The sequence below is a fragment of the Ictalurus furcatus genome, chromosome 4 (assembly GCF_023375685.1).
Source record: "Ictalurus furcatus strain D&B chromosome 4, Billie_1.0, whole genome shotgun sequence".
Classification (NCBI taxonomy): domain Eukaryota; kingdom Metazoa; phylum Chordata; class Actinopteri; order Siluriformes; family Ictaluridae; genus Ictalurus; species Ictalurus furcatus.
Window position 1 is genome coordinate 23,179,762 of NC_071258.1, and position 19,579 is coordinate 23,199,340.

Genomic DNA, 19,579 nt, shown 5'->3' on the forward strand with positions numbered 1-19,579 from the left:
TTATTGAAAAAAAAATCTAATAAAATGAACAAATATAATACGTTAGATGCTGCAATTTCCCTTCCTTTGTTCCAGTAAAGTTAGATATGTGTTCTGTTTCCAAATATGAATTGTAGCTTAACTTTGGTCAAATTTATTTATTTATTTATTTTTACAGCGAGTGATTTCCTGCATTGGTTATTATCACAAGCCATAAAATTAGTCTCTCTCTCTCTCTCTCTCTCTCTATATATATATATATATTATTATTATTATTATTATTATTATTATTATTATTATTTAAACCAAGAAATTATCATTGTTTTTTTTTTAAATTACTCAATAAATAGATTCAGTGCTTTTACAACAACAACAACAACAACCAATAGAATTATTTTACATTATTTTATTTTATGTCAGAACACTGTTTTCGAAAGTTGATTCAAACTTCATTTTCAAGGTCTGTTGCCAATATACAGGACAGCAGGGGGCAAAAGGGATTCGTCCTGAATCCTGGAAACCCGGAAGGAGGAGGAATGAAATGATAATATTTAAACGAGGCGTTGATGGGGCGTGGCCTTCCTCTTCTTTTTTTTTTTTTTTTTTTTTTTTTTACCTGAGCTTAAAGCCCGCTGAACTTTTACCTCAACACACACACACACACACGCACAGACGCACGCGCGCATACACAAGCGCGCGCGCACACACACACACACACACACACACACATCCTGACACAGTCCCTCAGCGGCAACACGGTGCGCACGCTGCTCCCCAGCTGGATGCATTATTTTTCTTCTTCTTGCTGTGGATTTACTTTTAAAAAAGTTTCAGGGATGAACTGAAGAGATTCTGACAATGAGACTGAGAGAGATATAAGTACATAAAAAAAAAAAAAAAAAAAAAAAAAAACAGTTACTGCAGAAGAAGTCAGTATTTCAAGACTGTTCCACAATATTATTGGAGTTCGCGGTATTTGGATTTTTGGATATTTTCTCCTGAATATCGTATCGGATCCTGATTTTTTTAAAAGATATTTTTAAACGAAATTTTGTATCATCTAATTTTTTTTCTTTGGGATGTTGAGTTCCGTGAAAATGGAAAGTCATGAAATACCGGAGTGGAGCGGATTTTACAGCGAGGCTAGTGAGGTAAAACACACACACACACACACACACACACACACACACAAAAAAATTGAAAACTGTGTAATATCAGTACTACTAGCCTAATACGTAGGTAAAAACCATGTTAATTCAATCAGCACTTTTTTTTTATTTATTAGGCGCTTAAAATGAAGTCGCGCGCGCAGAATCAATTCTTTTAATTCAGTCCTGTTGCTCTAAATTGTTGTAATAAATTTATAAAACGGTAATGTAACAAATCCGCGCTGTTTTTACGTATCAAGGTTGAATGGTTTCAGTCAGCAAAAACACAGCAAAAAGTCCCATCTGGATGTAAACTGAACAAATGATCTCATTTAAAACTAGCTGTAGATAAAACTCTAGAGTTTATATTTGCCGTATAGATTAAATTCATTGACTACTTTACAAATCTAAAGCAGAACTGAATGTGGACAATTAGTCGGAGTTTTATACTTAAATAATTAATAAACGGATTACATTTTAATAACTAATAACTAGCTTTAGCCTATTTGTACCGACCAATTTTTTTTAATAAATCAAGCTTTTAGGAGAAATATTAATTACTGTAACCAATATTCATTTCATAATTCATAGATTATATCAAAGAAACCGTAGATTAAAAAGCATCTAATAGACATCTAATAATCTAATAGCGCTCTACCCCGTCAGTTTAGCACACCAGATTATTATTATTAAAGAGTTACTTAACAGAACAAACCCTTTTTTTAAATAAAATTTTGACTGTTCATTTTTATATGATTTGTTTAAATACGAATTAAATACGACTGAAATGCGAATTCCATGATCAACCTGTGTATAGAAGGCTTTCATACGCTACGTTTTATTATTATTATATATATATTTTTTATATTTTGTCTATAAAGTCATATAAATATAAATAGCTTTTGCAAGTATGATTCCAAATCAGAATAAAAAACTGTATGCAATTCAACGTATCTAAAATTTATATTGTCCTTGGACTATTAATCCTTAGGAAAATGCAGTGAAACCGAATAGTTTAAATAGCAACATCATATTTTTATTTCATTTCTTTTTAGAGATGAATAATAATTAATTGCAGCTGAAGTGTAATACTAACGAATTGTCCATTTTATACATGTCTAATCTAAATAATAATTAAATGTAAGGAAAATCTAAGCAAAATAAACTAAATATAAATATGCCTGTCCTATAAAGGCTATAAACAGGTTTTGAGAAGTATTACGAAACTATTCTTATAATCCACCAGAGTAAACTGATAGGCAATTATAGGCTACTGTAGTACGTTTATTTTATTTTTTTTTAAAGATATATATTTTATAATCCTAAAACAACCAGGCAGAATGCAGAGTAGCCAGGGTGTCATTTAAATGTAATATTTCCAGATCCACACCTTTCTGAGTGCCTTGCATTTATTCATAGACTTAGTGAAACACATTACAATTGAAGTAAAAATATAACTATGTTCCATAGAGATCTATTGTATGGTAGTTTTTTGTTTTTTTTTTAAAGACTCATTAAATGATCTTTAAACTTACCAGTGAAAATTTTCAGTTCAACTTAAAGTAAGTGTAATAATTCTTTTCTCCAGATGTATTCCTCTGCAAGTGCCATGAATTCTGTGAGTAGCCTGAACAGTTACATCAACCTGAACCCAGCTGGCTCGAGCACCAGCATGAACATGGGATACGGAAACCCGGGTCTGAATGCCATGGGAGGAGCAGCCAATCACATGAACCTGGGCACCTCTTTAAACACAAGCTCATTAACCCAATTAAGCCCTTCAGCTTCATCCTTGGCTCCACTTTCTCACTACCAGAGCATGAATCAGCCGATCTCTCAGCTCAGTTATCCATCTCCACCAGCACTGAACCGTGCTAAAGAAGTGCCCAAACCATATCGCCGCTCTTTGACCCATGCCAAACCGCCATACTCATATATCTCACTGATCACAATGGCAATCCAACAGTCAAGCAACAAGATGCTAACTCTGAATGAGATCTACCAGTGGATCATGGATCTGTTCCCATACTACCGTGAGAACCAACAGCGCTGGCAGAATTCAATCCGCCACTCGCTCTCTTTCAATGACTGCTTCGTTAAAGTTGCACGTTCACCTGATAAGCCTGGGAAAGGCTCTTACTGGGCGCTGCATCCCAACTCAGGCAACATGTTCGAGAATGGATGCTACCTGAGGCGCCAGAAGCGCTTCAAAATTGAAGACAAGCCAGGGAAAAAGGGAGGGGGAAAGTCTCAGGATGGCGTGAACTCTAAACATGGGAACAGCGAAGGTGTGCAGGAGGAGCGAAGCCCTGCTACAGGTTCATCTGACGGTGCTGATTCTGCCCAATCTGATGTTTCTCATCCAGGCTCTGCATCTGAAGAGCAGCAAATGAGTCTAGCACCACTTGAGGGTCCACCTCAAAGTGTTATTCCATCCTCAATGCCGCCTTCTGGATCGCATCTGCACTCCGAGGGCATGAACACGAGTCCTCATCTGCTCTCCAATCCAATCCAGCATCATCACCTTGATTTGCAGAATGACCCGCTCAAGTCCATGGACCCGCAGTACAACTTCAACCACCCATTTTCCATCACAAACCTCATGTCTAACGAGCAGAAAATGGAGCTCAAGTCATATCAGGATCATGTCATGGCCTACAACGGCTACGCTACTTCCTCACCCGTAGCCGCCAAACAGATCTATGATAGCGCTGGTCCCTCAAGCATCGATTCAGGTGGCTATTACCAGACCCTCTACAGCAGGTCTGTGCTTAATGCGTCCTAGAGAGGTGTTTTTCATAGATTTTTGTTGGACGAATTAAGTTGTAAGAAAACCTTTGATTGGTAGCAAACCGCTAACACAATGGAAACAGGACTTTTATTTTTCTGTCTCTGGCTACATTTGTTGAAATTCATAGGAGTGTCATTGCATTCGGTAAAAGCAGAGTCTGTATATATATATATATATATATATTTTTTTTTTTTTTTACAAATTACAGTGCTTACCATGCCCCTCACCCTAAACTTAACCTTTCTAAGTTTCCACACTAGTTGGACTGTAAAGACAACTTGTGAAAGCAGATTTTATAAACTCCTCAAACCCCTTAGTCAAAGGTAGTCAATCAGCCAAGACATGTTTGGGGTCTGATGTCTGCGTTGTTATTTTTGCATTGGAGCTACAGGTCTAACAAAGCTAACAGTTAAGGGAAGCTTATAGCCTCCAGTTTAGCAGCATACAAACTGCATGTTGTGTCTTTTTCTTCCTCAGCACATAGTTGGATATCACTCCACATGAGCATCCGACTCTGGTGGGAGGTATTGGCTATAGTTTGAAGGCGATATTATATGTTAGAAGTTATATAATTCAAGTTATTTGTATATTTAATGTTTTAATACAGAATTAGTCTGTCTCTTTTTTTTTATTTTTTAAATGTTTACGTACAAATGGTGTTACTGAGCCAAACAAGGTCTATTAAGGTGAGTGCTAAACTGGTACCTCCGTTAGTAACATTAAAGTCTTGGCTGAACAACTATATTTGTAGTAAGGGGATAACTGTACATTACATTCTTGACCAAATTGTACATTTAACAGCCTTACTGACTTGGGGTGAACATACAGAAACTGGTATACCAATAACACACACCTTCACACATAGGCCAGTCTGACGAACCTACACACAAAAAATCGATTTTATTGAACCTTTGGCCTTTTTAATGTCAGAGCCTTTTGCTAAACAGGAGGATGAGATACAAACGCAAAATGTGTATATACACTGTCTGTGGCGTAAGGGGAAAAGCCATTTATTTATGAAGGGAAGAAAATTAATATATCTTATTTTTCTTTTTTTGTGTTTTGGGATTATTATGGGTGTATATTTGTGTGTGTGTGTGTGTGTGTGTGTGTGTGTGTGTTGAAGTAACTATGTTGCTACAGTACAGTCTCATGTTACAGCATAGCGTGGCGTTCCTGTTAGTTTGTATTGCTTCATGTATAATGAAATTTTTTTTTTAATTATGCCAAAAATTTTTTAAGTCTATGCCTTTAAACAAACTGTGGTAAACATTTTGGCTCAAAGCCCTTTTTTTAGTAATTAAACTCAGTCTTAATAATAAGGAAAAAATGGTTCTGTTATCATTTGTATGCCACAGCAAAGATGTTTATATTGAAAATAGTTACAAAGTACTAGGCATGTGCCGATACTACATTTTAATTTGAAAATAATCTCCTGTCCTTGTATCCAAATTTGTAATATTCTCAGTAATGGGTCTTATTTATTAAGCTGAATATGAGTTAATTTATTGGTAAATTGTTTGTAGGAGCATTTACACAACAATGTGGTATTCATGAAAATCCAGTTTGTTTGAAAAACTAAAATGTGTGTAATTTCATATTAATAAAGATGTGTGTAATTTCATATTAATAAAGAAAGCTAAACAAATTGAATCGGTAACCTAGGTTAACCTAGACTAATCTAGGCATTAGTCTATTAACACAAAATAAATGGCATTCTTTAAAAGGAGCAACCATTAATCTGTAGTCTGTGCCTATGTTAGTCAATGCGCTGCAGTGGCTGAGCTGCTTTACTGGAAGATTTAATGTACACAATACAAGACCATTTAATCGTAGTTTTGTGGGCATCGCTAGACATGTGTCTGCTGTGTCATAAATGCACTCGATACTTTACAGGTTATTGGCATTTATCAACATATGCATGTAAGTATAAAGTTATTCAGGGTTATTAAATTAAACTAAAAATCTGGTGGGAATTTTCGGTTCGGTTTGACCTATGAAAAAAATTAACAAATCGTTATCAAAAAATTAATAAACAAGGCCCACTGTCTCTAAAAATGTCTGTTGGTAATCCACTATTTAGTATTCAGCTTCATCATAACAAATTGTGCATGTAATATTCATTGGCTTGCTAGCTGCTCAGCTCAAACACGCTGAACATTTAATTTAAATTAGCTTATGTAACAAGGTTTACTAACATCACTGACTAACTAATGCCAGCTACACATACAGCTTGTCAGCTCATGTTACGTTTGGTAGCTAGATACAACTATGGTGAGCAATGTCTTGTGATTTTCCAACACAAGTATAGCTGCTAATTCCAACAGGAAAGAAAATTTAAACATGTTATTTGAGACAGAAAACTCCCAACTGTAAAGATATTTCTCACTTGGAGACTAGTCTCATAGCTAGCAAGATAAAAGTAAGCTAAATATCTAAATATAACCATAGGAATTACTTCTTTCAATCTATGAAAACAAGTATTTTTAAGTGTCAGTGCATACAAGGTCGTGCCTGAATATCATTTCGTATAACTGATTATCAGCACATGCTTGCAAAGAGCGGTGAAGTTCATTTACACACAGTACTTTGCACTAGTGACCCCCTTTTTTAAATGATGGGGCACAGTCAATTTGTTACAACATAGCCTTGTAACTACTTTATTTTACACAAAAGAGGCAAATCAAATTGATGACATCATGCTAACGTGTCACTTGTTGATCATTCCAGACTTTTGACAAGTTTTTCTTTCCTGTTGTGTCAGAATAAGTGGTTTGGAGTGAGAGAAAAAAAACCCATTTCAGGTCAGAAATGTGTTAATGTTGTGTTATTGTTTATTTAAACTCTTTGCTTTAAGTCTTCAAAGAGAAATGCATTAATATATGTGTATATATTATATATATTGGTACAAAAAGGTTGTTATATAGTGTGTTTGTCATGTTCTTTTCTTATTAAAAAACAAAGCTTGGGGGATTGTGTTGAGTTTCTGAGATTATTTGAAGTTTATTCAGGTTTCATCATTTGAACATTACAAAACAAGTTGTATGACCCATTCCGTTGTTGTGATTCGCCTGCACTTTTGCTCATATTACGCTTATGTAACAAATATTAGACAAGATATTAAATGCTTATTTAATTAGTGGCTGTCATCAAACATAAAGTTAGAATACATTTGAGACCATATAAATTAGAATATTTATTCAGTCATAAAGCAATTTTAACATACAATACAAGTCTATTCATTTTCTATAATGTCATTTTGTGAATACTGACATAGCTGCTCATATAGATTGAATAGATTGAGTGTAATCATATTCAATCTTAATGAGAGTGTTATGGACTCCTTATGCAAATCTTATAGCCTCCAAGCAAAATGATACCATTGACTAAATTAACTAAATATCAATTTCCTCAAACTGGATAGAAGCACAAAGTCATGCTAAATTCCTTAAACACACACACACGCACACGCACATACACGCACGCGCACACACACACACACACACACACACACACACACACACACACACACACACTAGCACTCTTATATGAGTGAAAAGGACCACAGTTTCCTCAGAGAAACAGATACAGTCTTATAGCAGCATGTATGTGGTTTTTCAAGGTCACATGGTAATGAAATTTTGAAACGATAATAAGCTTGCTGTTTAATGCATTTTATTTACTGGCAAGCAATGTACTTGAGATCCTTCTGACATACAGATGTGTCCCAAATAATAAGAATTAAATTATACTGTTATACAAAGTACACTGTTTGGATTATTATGGGATGTAGATCCATCCATCCATTTTCTATACCACTTATCCTACTGGGTCACTGGGAACCTGGAGCCTATCCCAAGGAGCATTGGGTACGAGGCAGGGTACACCCTGGACAGGGCACACTCACATACACATTTACACACCCATTCATACACTACGGACACTCTGGACATGCCAATCAGCCTATCATGCATGTCTTTGGAATGGGGGTGGAAACCGGAGTACCTGGAGGAAACCCCTGCAGCAAGGGGAGAACATGCAAACTCCGCACACAAAGTGCAGCAGTGGCAAATGTGCATTACACTAAGCCACCGTGCGCCCATGAGATGTAGATATTACAGCATAGTGTGTCATTCCAGTTATTATGAAGTGTGCAAACACACACAGCTCTTATTTGAACTGGTGTGTGTTTGCTATGCTAAACTTTTGCTGAAGATTTAAATGTTTTTAGGTCTTGTCTTTTAAACAGAATCAGTTTTATTTGTGTCACACCAAAGAATTACTAATAATATTTTAAAAATCACAAGAATAGCCTTAATTACCTTTATTATCACTCATGATATTGTTGTGGTATGATATTTTAAAAATTGGTATTACATTAATGCTGGTAGTGACAAACACAATCTAATACCATGTGAAAAATCAAACTTGTACTTCAACAACAACAACAACAATAATAAATGAAAAATCTAAACAAGTTAAATAGAATTAAATTATGATAATCCTTCTGATCATTTGATAAATGGAAGAATAATTGCAGTGTGAGCTTTTGCATTCATTTCTCACCCATGCACTTGCATTGACCAACATAGCCTCCACTAAACAGTTGGTGTGGTGAGAAACTATTGTTCATGTTACTCATTTTAAAGCATGTGAAATATGATACAGTGGGGAAAATAAGTATCGGACACAACATTTTTTTTCAGTAAATATATTTCCAATGAGGTTATTCACATGAAACTTTCACCAGACATTTGAATATGGACAACATTAAAGTCCATAAACAAAATTATGTGTAATAAAGAGGAATGACACGGGAAAAAAGTATTGAACACGTTAAGTGAAATTTATTTAATACTTAGTGGAGAAGCCTTTGTTTGTAATGACAGCTTCAAGACGCTTCCTGTATGAAGAAATTAATCTGCCGCAGTATTCAGGTGTGATTTTGGCCCATTCTTCTAAACATCCATCCATCCATCTTTTATACCGCTTATCCTTCCTTCAGGGTCACAGGGAAACCTGGAGGCTATCCCAGGGAGCATCGGGCACAAGGCGGGGTACACCCTGGACAGGGTACCAATCCATCACAGGGCACATTCACACACCCATTCATACACTACAGACATTTTGGACATGCCAATCAGCCTACCATGCATGTCTTTGAACTGGGGGAGGAAACCGGAGTACCCAGAGGAAACCCCCACAGCATGGGGAGAACATGCAAACTCCGCACACACAGGGCCACGGTGGGAATCAAACCCCCGACCCTGGAGGTGTGAGGCGAACGGGCTAACCACTAAACGACCGTGCACCCCTTCTTCTAAAAATATTGTCTTTAAATCTTGTTCAATTGGATTCAAGTCAGGTGATAGACTGGGCCATTCTAACACCTTGATTGTTTTTCTCTGAAACCAGTTGAGAGTTTCCTTTGCTGTATGCTTTTGATCATTATCCTGCTGGAAGGTCCACCCACGTCTCATCTTCATCATCCTGGTGGATGGCAGCAGATTCTTCTCAAGAATCTCCCGGTAAAGGGCTCCATTCATTGTTCCTTCAATTATGTGAAGTCTGCCAGAACCATGCAATGAAAAACAGCCCCACACCATGATGCTTCCACCTCCAAACTTCACTGTTGGTGTAGTGTTTTTAGGGTGATGTGCAGTGCCATTTCTTCTCCAAACATGGTGTGTAGTATGACAGCCAAAAAGTTCCATTTTGCTCTCGTCTGACCAGACTACACTCTCCCAGTATTTCATAGGCTTGTCCAAATGAGTTGTAGCAAACTTTAAACGAGTTTCAACATGCCTTTTCTTTTGTAATGGAGTCTTCCGGTGTGAGCATGAGCAGTAGAGTGCATTGCCTATTGTTTTCTCTGTGACGATGGTACCTGCTGCCTCCAAGTGTTTCTGGAGCTCTTTCCGAGTGGTCCTTGGCTCTTGGGCTACTCTTCTGACTATTCTTCTGACTCCCTGGTAAAAAATCCTGCGAGGAGCTCCTGTGTGTGGCTGGTTGATGACGGAGTGATGTTGCTTCCACTTGCAGATAATGGCCCCAATGGTGCTTATTGGAGGATTCAGATGTTTTGAAATATGTCTGTATCCGATTCCATCAATATGTTTTGAAACAATATGGCTGCAAAGGTCTTGGGAGAGCTCTTTGCTTTTACCCATCATGAGATCTTTCTTGTGTGACACCTTGGTAATGAAAAGCCTTTTTATAGACCATCAATTTACTAACCCAGCTGATATTAATTTGCACAGATAGGCGGTATATTTACTTACGGATTTCAGCTGGTTCTTTGCCTTATCTTGCCTTGGAGAACTGCTTTTTCTTAGCGTGTTCCATACTTTTTTCCTGTGTCATTCTGCTTTATTACACATAAGTTTATTTATGGATTTTAATGTTGTGAATTCTATATATTTCCAGATTTATTGAGTTAATACTGATGTCTGGTGAAAATTTCATGTGAATGGCCTCATTGGAAATATATTTACTGAAAAAAATGTTGACACGCTCAATATTTATTTCTTGAGTTAATACTGATGTCTGGTGAAAATTTCATGTGAATGGCCTCATTGGAAATATATTTACTGAAAAAAATGTTGACACGCTCAATATTTATTTCCCCCACTGTATGTTGTATGAAGTCAGGTTATAATTCTTCTTCTCAGCTCCTTCTGTTCACTATCTCTTTTATAGAATATATATGGTTGAGATGGACATCTTAGATGCTTATTACAATCTGGCATGACTCACATGCCATTCAATGTCTCTCCTTGTATGTGTGTAAATTTACTTTGGATTACATATAATGAGTTTAAATTAGGAGTGCCAAGTTTAAAGTAAAAATAAACAGCTCGGTCAGAATCTACAGTCTTAATGAATTCGTTTTTATCTTTGCATGCAACCCTAGTGAGTGTGCATACACGCACAAGCGTGGTTTAAATTCACACAATTACAACCCCAATTCCAAAAAAGTTGGGACACTGTGTAAAATGTCAGTAAAAACAGAATGCAATGATTTGCAAATTGTGAAATTGTGAAAATTGTGAATAACATATGGGCTTATGAGATTTGCAAATCACTGCATTCTGTTTTTATTAACATTTTACACAGTGTCACAACTTTTTTTGGAATTGGGGTTGTAAATACAAGTCATAAATAAAATAAATGACACAAGAAAAGGTTAACGTAACCCATCAGAATAAGACTTAAACAGACCTTTTAAAGTATGACACTCTATATGCATCTATATATATTTATGACTTCAAGGTTTAAAACTTATAACAGACATTTGTCTAAAGTAATATAAGAGGCATGTTAAAATGGCCCAGAAGCAACATTATACCTTACCCATGCTAAAGGATGGAAGGATCTTTTGCCATCCAGACCCCACTCTTTGCGTCATGTAAAGGACATGCTATGATATTAGCTACCCACCTTGGCAAGTGACAAACTAGACACCAGATCAAAGAGGCTTGATTGATTTCTATTATTATTAGTTAACTTCATAATACCGTACCAACATCACTTACCTGTCAAACTATGAATTTACCTGAGTGATGAGATGGCAGTGTTTGGATGTATTATTTTTCTCCCATATTATCACATATATCCTCCCACAATAGGCGCTTGCAATTGTTAAAAATTACCGCAGATGCTCCACACATTTGAGCCAAGATGTGTCATGTTACATCATCACAATGCTCATTCAGCCAAAGCCCTCTTCGATTCACATGCGTCTAACATGAGTACAGCTAAAAAGTCTCCTTTACCAACAAGCAACGACCATGCAAAACAATTTTGTGCAATTGCAATTTTGCCAGTCCAAGTAGTTTTCTGCCAAACTCAACTTGTATTGCAATTTTTGAAGAAAAAAATGGAAAAGGAAATTCAAGCATTTTTGCCCACAAGATTTACAAATAATTTCTGCGAAATCCTTATGAACAGTATAGAGTACACAGTAAGGTGTATAAGGCATTAACTGATGTAGTAAACAAATACAAATGTAATGAAATATCCTGAAAATGATGCCATTTCAGCTTAAATCTAGTCTCCATGCAAACAAAGCTATGTAGGTTAGGCAATTAATTATTTAATTTGGGAAATTGAAAAGATCCTAATAACCTGGCAAAATTGCCTGCAAATGTGTGGTTACATGGACATGGTCTGACATAATTAGCAGTTATATGAAATGCAGCACACACAGAAACCTGCTAAGAACATGCATTGCTTATGAAAGAATCTTTCTTCTTTCCTGGTTCTTCACTGATTAGTCAACAGTGTGATGGCGCACGCTCGGATGGACATTTCTGTTGGAACTTATACAGGCTGTTTTGCCTCTTTACATCATGTAAGTCTAATTTAGTAAAGCAAATATATACTATACTATAACTGTTAACTACAAGCTAATAAGGTCAATATTTTCAATATTTTATGTGCTGATTAGGAGCTATTATAATTTTTCCATACAAATTTCTATTGTTCATTTGGATGATAAAATATTCCTTGTGTTCTGCAGGAAGAGAAGATCTATTCATTCATCTTCAGTAACTGTTATATCCTGGTCAGGGTGTGGTCTATCCGGAGCCAGTTCTAAAAATAGTGGGCATAAGGCACCATACACACACACATTTACACACTCGTTCACACCTAGTGGAATTTTAGAGTAGCCAATTCAACTACCAGCATGTAACAATGAGGTGGGATCGCAGACATGGGGAAACTCAGGATTGAACAGTGGACCCTGGAGCCGCGAGGTGGCAACACTACCTGCTACCAGAGGTGGTCCGTTATTTTTAAGTATTAATATACCTATTTATGCTGAATTTTACAGAGACAGCAAAATGGTTTGTGCGCATCATTCGTTACATCGTTGCTCAGATGTTACTGGAGCCAAAAATTAATATTGAAAAATTTAAATAACCAACAGGCCCTAAGAGTCTTCATTTGCTTTATCATATTTTTATATAACAGTAGTCAATCTTGCAAATGATATTCCATAAAAATTCAAATAAATTAGCAGCTACTTATTTAATAATTTCCCAGGTGGCTGTCAGTGTGGAGTCCCTCTGTTCATATGGGTTTCCTCTGGGTTCTCCAGCTTCCTCCCACCTCCCTAAAACATGCCCAGTAGGTGGATGGGTTAAGATTAAATTGCCCCTATGTGTGAATGAGTGTGTTCATGGTGCCTTCAGATGGACTAGCATTCCATCCAGGGTGTATTCAAACACAACCCTGACCAGGATCAGCAGATGCTGAAAGTAAGTGAGTGAATGTTTCAAATAATGAAATTATGTGTATGTGGATGTATGTATTTGATGATTTCTGGTGGTATTGTGGTAAAGACTGAGGGGGTTCAAAAAATCATATCAGGGTAAATCTCTCTCTCTCTCTCTCGCTTATATATAGTGTTTATGTACAACAGGGCCAAAAAGTTGAGAAATACTTGAGAAAAGTAACACTTTATAGAATAACACTATGAATTTGAAAATGTCTTTGTATTTGCTATATCTCCTTTGTGCTTTAATGATAGCTTGCACTCGAGCTGGCATGGACTCCATAATTGATGATTGATGATTCATGTTAGATCAAAACCATGGGCGTGTCATCTGAACACCTTCTTCAGTGGAAGGGATAAACCTCAAGGAATATCCGACCTTTTGTACAATCGTCCCAACCTCACAAATTTTCTTACGCTTAAACAGTGACCAACAATCATTCAGAATCTTGAAAACTGAATATTTAAGATTTTGAACGTTTGCTTTGCTTTGTTTTAATTATGTCTTTAAAACTTTCTGGGGATTTTTCAGTTATAAATGAAACAACAACAACAACAGAATTTCAATGTGGTCTCAGACTTTTGGACCCCACTTTATCTATCTCCCTGTTCCTCTCCATCTGTGCTACTCTACCTGGCTTTGTCTCCTTACCACACCTTTTATCATTATGTGGCCATTTAAAACCATTAGCAAACCTCTAGACAGCAGACTAAAAACACTTACTGCTTTATTCTCTCTGCTTATTTAACTGACGTATTTAACTATCTGCTTATTTAAGTGACTGAAGTCTGCTGGAATGTTTTGAGGAAAGTTTATTCTTCCTTCCTGTTAAATTTCTGCTGAACAGGTCCTCTATTTAATGTCAAGACAGGTTAAGACAGTCCCAATGTATACTGTGCTTGTTACCCAAGAGTGCTACCTACCTATCTGTTATGTAGGTACTATCTGGCTATTTAATACAGTTAGCTATAATTTATGTATAATAATTGTGCAATGAATAAAACAATATTTCAATTAATTTCAGTCTGTGCTTTTGTGTAAGTAGTGTACATAACCATATGGGTAATTCAAGCCACCGGAACAATGGCTTTGACATCAGAGCAGCAGGCCGATCTCTTTACTGTCATTTCTCGTTGTTAGATTATGGGTGAATTATGATAGTCATTTGGCTGCCAAGATTAACATTGTATGTAAATGTGATCATGAAGTAACTATTAGGAATAATTCTTGTTAGAATAGGTGACTATGGAGCCTTATGTATAAGGCTATTTAACTAGATATGAGCTGTAGAGGTTATTTCTCTATGTTGAGCAAAGTGTTGCTTTGATAAGACCACCATTACACTGATAGGGTTTCCAGAGAAACATAAAAAGAAGAAGGGCCCTTCTCACCTGTTGCCTCATCGGCGCCATAACACAGTTACCTTGGAAAATAAATAAGTCTTTTCCTGTAGAAAGAATGAAAGACAGATGTGATGACTACTAAAAATGACTACTGATGAAAATACTGATTTTCAGTTCATTTCCATCATTTGGGATTTAGTTTTGTGCATTAATTGTTTACTTATAATCATTCTCTGCCATCTTGATTAATATAGCTAGCTAACTAACTATCCCTAACTAGTCGGTTACACTGACTGTGTCTCAAATCACACACTATGCCTTTACACTATAACTACCACCTGGATATTTGTAGTGCAGTAACACATGAAATTGAAGGCATTTTGCAATAAACAATTGACAGCTCACTGTGTGATTCCCCAGCCTCCACAGCAACTGCCCATTTTACAACCCAATTCTGCCCTAAGCTTTCCTATTTACAGATTTGTGGAATGTTTAGCTGATTGTATTAACTCTTTTAACCACACTGCTGCTGATCATAGAGAGAGAGAGAGAGAGAGAGAGAGAGAGAGAGAGAGAGAGAGAGAGAGAGAGAGAGTCTCTGGTAGTCAGACACAGTGGAATATAGACAGATTATTAGACTGTCATGAAGTTTATTTGTATCTGGGGGAGTTGTAAGAACTGTTACAGTTGTATTACTGTTACAGTAAAAGGACGTGGCCTGGATGAACAGGACTGTTTGTTTACAGGTGGTGCAGATAATATCGGGTCAGACGGATAGGGATCGAGAGAAAACGCGCCCTTCCCTGAAGATGTAAAAGACTGAAATATCCTCCACTGCATCCTGGAGGAGGAACATGGCCTGTTTACACAACTGGGTTTTAAAGAAAGCATTTAAGCCACCCGTTCGTGCCTCAGGCTGTTTCTTCAGTTATGACACATCGGAGGTGTGCGGGCGCGTGTGTGTGTGTGTGTGTGTGTGTGTGAGAGAGAGAGAGAGAGAGAGAGAGAGAGATGGTGGGGGGGGGGGCTCACCTGAGCTTTACATCCGTCTTGTTTTTAGAATTGACATTGGCATTATGACTAATGCATGATACTGGATCTTTAAAAAAAAGATAATTTATACGACATACAGATCAGGTGAATAATTAATAATAATAATTGACATCATTATTGTTAAAGTTTTAATGATATTTTTTTGTTTTTGATAATTAACACTCCATCTCGAGAGCTCTCTTGTGATGTTATTTTTTTCCTTTGAAAAGCAAACACCACACAGTGCAAACTGCATTTAAAAGAGTTAAATGTTATTTTTAACCTTTAGTTATGTCTTTAAAAATGACTTTCTTTGTAAACTTATCTTTGTGTCATATTATGAAAGTGCCAGGGAAATAATAACAACATCATCAACAACAACAACAACAACAACAACAACAATAATAATAATAATAATAATAATAATAATAGTTATTATTATTATTATTATTATTATTATTTGTTTATATATATTATTTCATTTCTTTATTTCAAGCTTGGGGGGCATGGTGGCTCAGTAGTTAGTACATTTGCCTTGCACCTCTGGGGTTGGGAGAGTGGACTGTTGGGACTGTTGGGAGAGTGTGCATCTTCTCCCAATGCTTCGGGAGTTTCCTCTGGGTACTCAGGTTTCCTTCCCCAGTCCAAAGACATGCATTGCAGGCTCATTGGCATCTCTAAATTGTCCATAGTGTGTGAATGGATGTGTGAATGGGTGTGCAATTATGCCCTGCGATGAGTTGGCACCCCATCCAAGGTGTCCCCCGCCTTGTGCCCCGAGTTCCCTGGGATAAGTGGTAGGATTAGCAGTATGGAAAATGGATGGATTTCAAGGTTTGGGGGATTTTTGATGTGAAGAAGACCTCTCTGGTAAAATGCTACTGCAGTGTGGTTGAGAAAGAATGTTTTTTAAATGTGTGTTGTGTTGCCATTCTATAAGGCACTGATTAATCTGAATGCTCTAAGATGGGCCATTGTAAAGTCAATGAACATTCAAGGCTGTGTCTCTAATCAAACACTACGCACTGTATAATATACCGATCTTATAGTACAAATAACAGATGTCTCTACTAAATTATATGTTGTTATAACATCAGTACATTATTTACTACAGTAGTATAATAAACTGTCACCATCACTGTCTTCTTAGTATTGCAAGTTTCTTTGTGTGTGTGTGTGTGTGTGTGTGTGTGTGTGTGTTTTAAAATACAATCACATTATACTTTTGTAAAACCATAACAAAATTGGGCCAATTGTGATAATAGCCTATTTGTGTCTGGGTCTTCTGTTGCTCTTTTTTTGTTTGTTTACTCTAGTATTTAACCTTTAGTTTTAATGTAAATGTTACAATGTATTCCACTTTATTAAGTGGAGCTGAACTTAGTATTAGTGCTTTTACAAAATTCTGTGTTTTAATGCACAGTGAGATCTGTGAGCTCTTTTGGAGGACAGAGTGTACGGGCTCAGTGTGTTCACAAGGTTTCCAAGTGTGTGTGTGTGTGTGTGTGTATGTGTGTGTTACAGATAAGGACTTGGACTTTGCTCATGACGGTGCTGCAGGTGAGGCTAACACCGCCTCTGATTAGAAAGAGAGAAATACGACATGATTAAATTTTCCTCACAGAGAAAGACAGGCAGATTGATCTGTGTTTGATCACTGGGTAAACAAAGGGTGTACGAGCTAGAGTCTTTTTATTCTACAACCCCAATTCCAAAAAGGTTGGGAAGCTGTGTAAAATGTAAATATATGTAAATAAAAAAAGAATGCAATGATTTTCAAATCTCATACATCCATATGTTATTCACAATAGAATATAGAAAACATCAAATGTTTAAACTGAGGAAATGTACAATTTTAAGGAAAAAATAAGGTAATTTTGAATTTGATGGCCGCAACATGTCTCAAAAAAGTTGGGACGGAGACAACAAAAGGCTGGAAAAGTAAGTGTTACTAAAACGAAACAGCTGGAGGTTTATTGGCAACAGGTCAGTAACATGATTGGGTATAAAAAGAGTATCTTAGAGAGACAGTCTTTCAGAAGTAAAGATGGACAGAGGTTCACCAATCTGCGAAAAACTACATCTACAATTTGTGGAACAATTTCAGAAAGAGTGTGACGTTCATTCTGACACAGAAATAGACAGGAAGTCAGTCATAACACAAACATAAATATGGCTTTTTATGGCTTTCTGATAACACACAAGTGTGTGAACATACAAAGCTCAGATGACAGAGACGGATATTATCACATGTCACACTACGCACTCTCTGTGTAATAAGCTCCTCCCATTCTGCTCACTCATCATACTGTCTGAGTCCACTCTTAGCTCAAATATAGTCAATCAGCCAAGACATGTTTGGTGTCCAACTATTGCACTTCAGCATTGAGGCTAATGGATCTAATGGAAGTGTATAGACTTAGCTTGGCTTAATAATACCATTTTTACATAAACACGTTTCATTGTCTCATAAAATAGCAGAAAGAATGTAATTATATATATATATATATATATATATATATATATATATATATATATATATATATATATATATATAATAACAAAAATAAATAAATAAATAATACCAATCAAACCATTTCATAATCTGAGTCAGTTATAATATAACTCGAATAAAACCTTGTGCTGAGGAAAAAAGTTATTCCAGCTCCAAGATGGTCACTACTGCTCTGTTTAGCTCTATGGTATCCCTTTGTTCATTTCTGCAGACAACTCATAAGAAAGTCTGCTTGTGTTTACTGAACAACTTGACACCCGGACAAAGACTGTCTAGTTTACTATGAAATTAGCTAGCTAGGTGTTACAATAGGGCTGTCTTTGGTATATGTTAGGTAAACATCAATTGCTAAATAGCTAACAGGTATTAATACAGCAAAGGGTTGTAAATACAGTAGCCAGAAATACATACAGTAGCACCCTTGGTAAATATGAGAAAAGAAGGCTGTGAAAAATTGTCATTTTTTTCAAAGTATTCACAAAATACTCCGCTCCCATGTATATCAAACAACTGCAAACACCACACAGGTTTCTAAAAAATATATATATTTATAAAAAATTATCTATCTATCTATCTATCTATATCTATATATATATATATATATATATATATATATATATATATATATGTGTGTGTGTGTGTGTGTGTGTGTGTGTGTGTGTGTGTGTGTGTGTTAAATACAGTTGATTACAGCTCTGAGTCGTCTCCTATAATGCCTGATGAGGTTGGAGAATACATAACAAGGGATCTGAGACTGTTCCTCCATACAGAATCTCTCTTCACAAAACTCTCCCCTTCAGTTCACCCCACAGGTTTTCTATGAGTTTCAAGTCAGGGGACTGGGATGGCTATGTCAGGACCTTGATTTTGGTCACACCTATATTTAACTTTTTTTTTATATATAAACCTGTGTTTTGTTTGCAATTGTTTGATATCCCTGAGAGCAGAGTATTTTTGTGAAATTTTTTAACTTTAAAGATCAAAAGGGTAAACAATAAAGACAATTTTTCACAGCCTTCTTTGCTCATATTTACTAATGGTGCCAATATATGTGGAGGGCACTGTTCGTAGCTAAGTCTGGTAATTATTGTTTCTAAATCCCACTATAAAATAAGGTATTAAATAAAGAAAGAATGAAATAAGCCAATGTTACACCAAAAGCTAGATACTATCTACATAACTCAGGGTTCCAGGCTAGTCACGCAATTTAACACTTGCTTGTAACTTGATGGGCTCATCAAGGGTCTTTCTGTAAGGCCAACATCAAGGGGAGACTCACGTTTACACTTTAACATCAATTTCATTTTGACGATTTAGCAGTAATCGGATTAAGGCTCTTTCTTATACTTTATAGTATCAATAAACAAACAACTCACATGTAAAAGTGAGACGGAATGAGGCGCGAAAGCCGATCATTCAGTAGCTGCAGTGCTTGAAGGTGTGAGACAAATCATCATGCTCACACACACATACACACACACACACACACA

The 19,579-nt window shown here is 36.3% G+C and overlaps 1 protein-coding gene across 1 annotated transcript; it reads left to right on the plus strand.

Annotated features, from left to right (window-relative positions):
• Positions 1-612: 612 nt before the first annotated feature.
• Positions 613-6,889, plus strand: foxa3 (forkhead box A3). Its single transcript, XM_053623376.1, has 2 exons — positions 613-1,130; positions 2,716-6,889. Exons 1-2 carry the CDS (start codon positions 1,059-1,061, stop codon positions 3,910-3,912), a joined length of 1,269 nt encoding a protein of 422 aa, XP_053479351.1. The 5' UTR covers positions 613-1,058; the 3' UTR covers positions 3,913-6,889.
• The last annotated feature ends 12,690 nt before the right edge of the window (positions 6,890-19,579 follow it).